Below are 5000 nucleotides of genomic sequence, written 5' to 3'. Positions count from 1 at the left end.
ATAGTTTATACACCATCCACTGTACCTTCACCGTACTGTACTTCTTAAAAAATGTCTCTGTAAATATAAATGTACTGCAAATATCATCCCAAATGTTTGTTTGTGTTCCATGACATTTCAGATGATTTCTGTAGCATGACAAGCTGTTAATTCTTCTTTAATTTTCATAATTACCTCATTATAATAAGCATCCATCAACACACCAGACAGTATGCTCAGTAGTGACTTAGTAGGCCAGAGAGCCACAGTAACATACATGTGTATGCCAGCACTGGAGTTCCATGATTTAAACTAAAGCTTGACGTTTTCTTGTTGGTTCTCCTCCACAGAAGGCTTTTGGGAAACATTCAGTCATGGCTACTAGACGGCAGAAAAACCTTTGCTGAACTGGACTGAAGTACCCAGGAACTAAGGACTAAATCAAATTGGAATGGGACATACCTCACTCTTGGTGGAACTGAGGACCCGTGTAGCATGAATTGTGTTCCACGCTGAATCTAAATATTTGTTCAGAAGACTGTGAAAGACATGGAGCTGTTTCTCGTTCAGTATGTCCTGTTGATGATGGTGGCCTTGTTGAACTATTCTTGTGCCAGTCTGGTGCGTCTGAATCTAGGCCTGGTTGTCACACGGGGGCAATCTGTGTTTGTGACAGAGAAAGAATTACAGCTGGGTGTCACTGGGGAAGTTGACACCTGCAAAGTGGAGGTGGTTCTCAACGAACCCGTCACTCAGAGAGTGGGCAAGCTCACCCCACAGGTACAGTAAGAGCTCCATAGAGTCCGGAGGTGCAAGTCAGACTACTTCCTCCGGTCCTTTGCTGTTATTTGTGGCCTCTTGCCTTGGTATCACCTTGCCTTCATGGAGCAAGCTATCGTTTCCCCGCTGTCAACATAGTGGAGGTACAGTGACTTCATGGGGGCTTTTCCCCCATTCAACATCCCAATGGAAAATGAGCTAATAACCTCTGAATTGCGCTTTTGCCAGATATTGAATAAAATGTCTATCTTCAAATGACACTGGGCCTTGTGTCAAAAGGCCACAATCAACAGGAAAAGATGGGAGGAAATAGTTTTTAATTTGCAGTTCAATACTAATTTGGTGATCTCATATTATTTGGTTGCATACAATTTGTGCAGGTTGTGGTCTGGACACATTCTTATTAAGTGTAATGTCAACTTTCACCCTTTTACAAAATGAACACTGATATTCCTTATCCGCAGGTATTTGATTGTCAGTTCCTACCCAACGAAGTGGCATACACACACAATGGCAGCCCATTATTGGAAGAAGACACTGTCATGCTACGGCTCTACAGGTGGCGTAGAATAATTACACATTAGATGCGTATTGCCTGTGGTTGTCTGAGTCAACATGTCATCACTGAGTGTTCAGCATCAACAGGCATAGTTTGTGCTTAACACTTTCACATCTGTCCCATATTCTACATAGTTATATCTCATTAGGTTTATCGGTTCATTTCCGTGTATTTTTTGTATGCAGATTCACAGATACCGATACACATATTGAAACCCTCTTAGTGGGCGTGAGGATTGTAGAGGCCAGCAGCAAACTGGTGCAGTTTGGGAATGCCCCCCTCGTGGTTCCGGAATTCTACGGCCTCTCCAATGCTCTGGACAGCAGGGTGTTGACCTTCGCCGCTCCACCAGAGGCTGTTTGCACAGTGCGACTCCTGACCTCGGAGACCCACGCTCCAATGCTCGGCCAGCTAGTCACGGAAGATCCAGCTCAGGCAGATGAAGCCAAGCAGCAAACTGCACCAAGAAAAGGTAAACAGATCCATACTAATGGATGAAAAGTGTATTGTCAGGGGTGCCGTGGATCAGTGGGCTAAGATGCTGATGATTTGATGATTTGAGTTCCTGATCCTTCCCTTTCATTTCTCTCTCTCAATAATTTATTATATCTCTTTCTCATACTGGCCTATCATAATAAATGCATACCCTTCAAAAAATCCTGGAGATTTAGCCCTAGAAAAGGTCAATTGTACAAGGCCCAGGGAGAGAGGGGGCCCGTAGCGTCCCCATTACATTGTATGTATTGTATTGTCAATGTAATTGCATGCCATTAGAGTTCATTTCTGTGTTTACATTGTTCACCTAGGGTTCAGAGCTAAACGCAAACATCGGATCATTAGTCATACTGTATCAGTGGTGTAGTCTACGTAGAACGCGGGTATACGGAGTATACCCACTTCTAAATTTCAGGGATTTCAGTATACCCACTTAAAATTAATTGATCCATTATTTACAATAGCACAAGTATATACAGTATACCCACTTTAAAAAAAAATCAAATATACAGTATACCCACAACAAAAAGTAGACTACACCACTGTACTGTATCTTAATTGGTTTTAACCAGGGTTATGCAATCACAGGGTTCAAAATCTAAAAACCTTGCCGTATTCTACTTCTACGGACACAGAAAATGTGTAGCATCATTGAGTAGCTGCCTGTCTTAACTTCTCATTCTTATCAGAAGAGCAGCGCCAGAGCTGTTATGTGGCAGGCTTTTTACTCTCTGAACCCTGGATTGACACTTCCGGTCGCAGCCAATAATATCAACCCAGCTTTTCTTCTTCTTCTTCTTCATTTCTTCTTCTTTACTGTTCTTAAGGTAGACAAGCCAGCCTCTCCTGTCCTGGAAACAGACCCTGTCTCCATAGCAACAAGGAGGTGCGCTTCCTGAAGGTGACCTGCAGTGAGTTCCTGACCTCAGGTCTGAAGTACCAGCATATCAGTCCGCCCTCACCAGAGATCGACTACATCCCCATCAGGGTGGAGATCAGAGACAAAAGTTCTCGCACATTGCTAAAGGTACAAAAAGAGCATATTTATCATGAACATTAGGCCATATTATCCCTGTTTGTCAGAGGCTTAGAGGTTTAGATAGCAAAGGCCCTGTCACTAAAGGTAAAAACATCTCTTAAATCTTAAACATAAGCTCATATTTCTTTAAATATGTCTTTACCATAGACAGACTGTACACAAATGATTTTAAAAAGCTTTTATTCAACGTGACAACATACCTAAATTGTAAATAAAATAAAAAAAATAGATTAAGCTTTCTGTTTCTATTATCTACTATTATCCCTGTGTCACTTGTTTTAGCCAAGTGGACTAGCTTTTTAATTAACATGAATCAGCAAATCAGGAACTGAATAAAAGCACTTATACGTCAGCAGGATACCAGTCAGGACTATTTGTCCATCTCTACAAAAGAGCACAAACAAGTCATATTTCTCCAATAACATTTGACAATGGCATTTTCTCCATGCTTTTTGATTCTCTGTCACAGGCAGAAAGCGTGTGGCTGCCAGTCTTGATCCACGGTGCGACAGCGAACCACCCTCCGCACGCGGCCTTCATGTCCATGTTCATCCTGGAGGTGGACAACTTCATCTTGACTCCCATGACCACCGCTGCTCTGGACGCCAAGGACCACGAGACGCCTCAGAGCCGGCTGGTCTTCAACGTGACCAAGCCTCCCCCCGAGGGCTACATAACCCACCTGGACGACCACACCAAGCCCGTCAGCTCCTTCTCATGGCAGGACTTACACGAGATGAAGATTGCTTATCAGCCCCCCAACAGCAGTGTGGCCAGCCGCCGGAACTATGAGGTGAGGAGCTGCTTAAAAATGTGAAAGGGTGCAAGTAATTTCTCCAAACACACATCCTTTCCTCTGTTCTCTGTCCTTGTTGTCGATTAGGTTCACATAGATATTAGATGAAATGTCCAATTTAAAACTTACTTTGACCAAGTCGACAGCTAAGACAGTGGGCAGAGGAAAGGACATGAATTTGGAGAAACTTGCACCCAAAGTCAGCAAGTGCCTTTGGAAGATATATCTTTGCCTATTTACTGTATGTGGATTATGGGTTACTATGTCATATTTTGGGGCTTTTTTTCCAATAGGTTGAATTTGAGGCCATTGATGATTCATTTGCCACCAGTCCACCAATAATGGTTCATTTCTCAATCCGTACGGCAGAAACAAATGCTCCCCGAGTGTCCTGGAACATGGGTATGCCAAACACACCATAACAATCCTGACTGGAGACTTCGTTAAGGCAGGAATATGCTTGTTGTGTAATCTTATGTATGCCTACGGTTGTATGCCTACAACCGCATGCAGACCTCATACACATACAGCTCCAGGCCTTTTTATTAGAATACCATGAAAAAGTTGATTTATTTCCATAATTCCATCAATAATGTTAAACTGTCATGGATTGTAGATTCATGGCCCAGTTTTTTAACTATTGCAAACATTATTTTTTTTCTTTTTATATACGTTGGTCTTCCAACTCAAAAAACCCATGAATTGGGGAATTCGCATTATTAGAATATTGTTATAAAATCACATTTTTCTTCATCAAAATTCGGGTCACATTATATCAGTTGAAATTTGGTACTTTCTACATAACATGCAATGGTCAATACTTGGTTAGGACATTCTCTGTCTTCATAATGGCCATGATGCGTTTAACATTGAAGTCAATGGAAAAACAGTGCATGGCAGTTATGGAAGCCCAGATATCCTTGATGCTTTGCTGTCAGCTGTTCTTGTTTGTTGACCTGGTACCCCACACTTCACTCTTCAATATACCCTGTAGATTTCCATGCCACGTTTTGGCGCTAACTCACCAGTTTAATTCTAAATAACCAGAAATGAATCCCCATTGAAAATGAATGGGGTTTAATTTCTGTTGAGTTAGAATTAAACTGGTGAGTTAGTGCCAAAACGTGGCATGGAAATCTTCGGGTATATTGAAGAGGGAAGTGTGGGACACCAGGTCAGCTATACAAAAACAGCTGACGGCAAAGCATCAAGGATATCTGGCCTTCCATTACTCCCATGCACTGTTTCTGCCATTGACTTCAATGTTAAACGCTTCATGGCCGTTATTATTAATAATATTAGACAGAGAGAGTCCTAACCAAGTATTGAACATTGCATGTTGTGTAGAAAGT

The 5000-nt window shown here is 42.0% G+C and overlaps 1 protein-coding gene across 1 annotated transcript in view; it reads left to right on the top strand.

Annotated features, from left to right (window-relative positions):
* frem1b (Fras1 related extracellular matrix 1b) overlaps positions 1 to 5000 on the top strand; it is a 51563-nt gene that overhangs the window by 1670 nt on the left and 44893 nt on the right. Inside the window, exons 3-8 of the mRNA XM_063200982.1 lie at positions 330 to 759; positions 1224 to 1318; positions 1504 to 1790; positions 2641 to 2840; positions 3322 to 3645; positions 3942 to 4050. Of these exons, the coding sequence (XP_063057052.1) occupies positions 529 to 759; positions 1224 to 1318; positions 1504 to 1790; positions 2641 to 2840; positions 3322 to 3645; positions 3942 to 4050 (1246 nt within the window). The 5' untranslated portion in view covers positions 330 to 528. The remainder of the gene's footprint in view (positions 1 to 329; positions 760 to 1223; positions 1319 to 1503; positions 1791 to 2640; positions 2841 to 3321; positions 3646 to 3941; positions 4051 to 5000) is intronic.

The sequence above is a fragment of the Engraulis encrasicolus genome, chromosome 6 (assembly GCF_034702125.1).
Source record: "Engraulis encrasicolus isolate BLACKSEA-1 chromosome 6, IST_EnEncr_1.0, whole genome shotgun sequence".
Lineage (NCBI taxonomy): Eukaryota > Metazoa > Chordata > Actinopteri > Clupeiformes > Engraulidae > Engraulis > Engraulis encrasicolus.
This window is presented reverse-complemented; position numbering and strand designations above follow the sequence as displayed.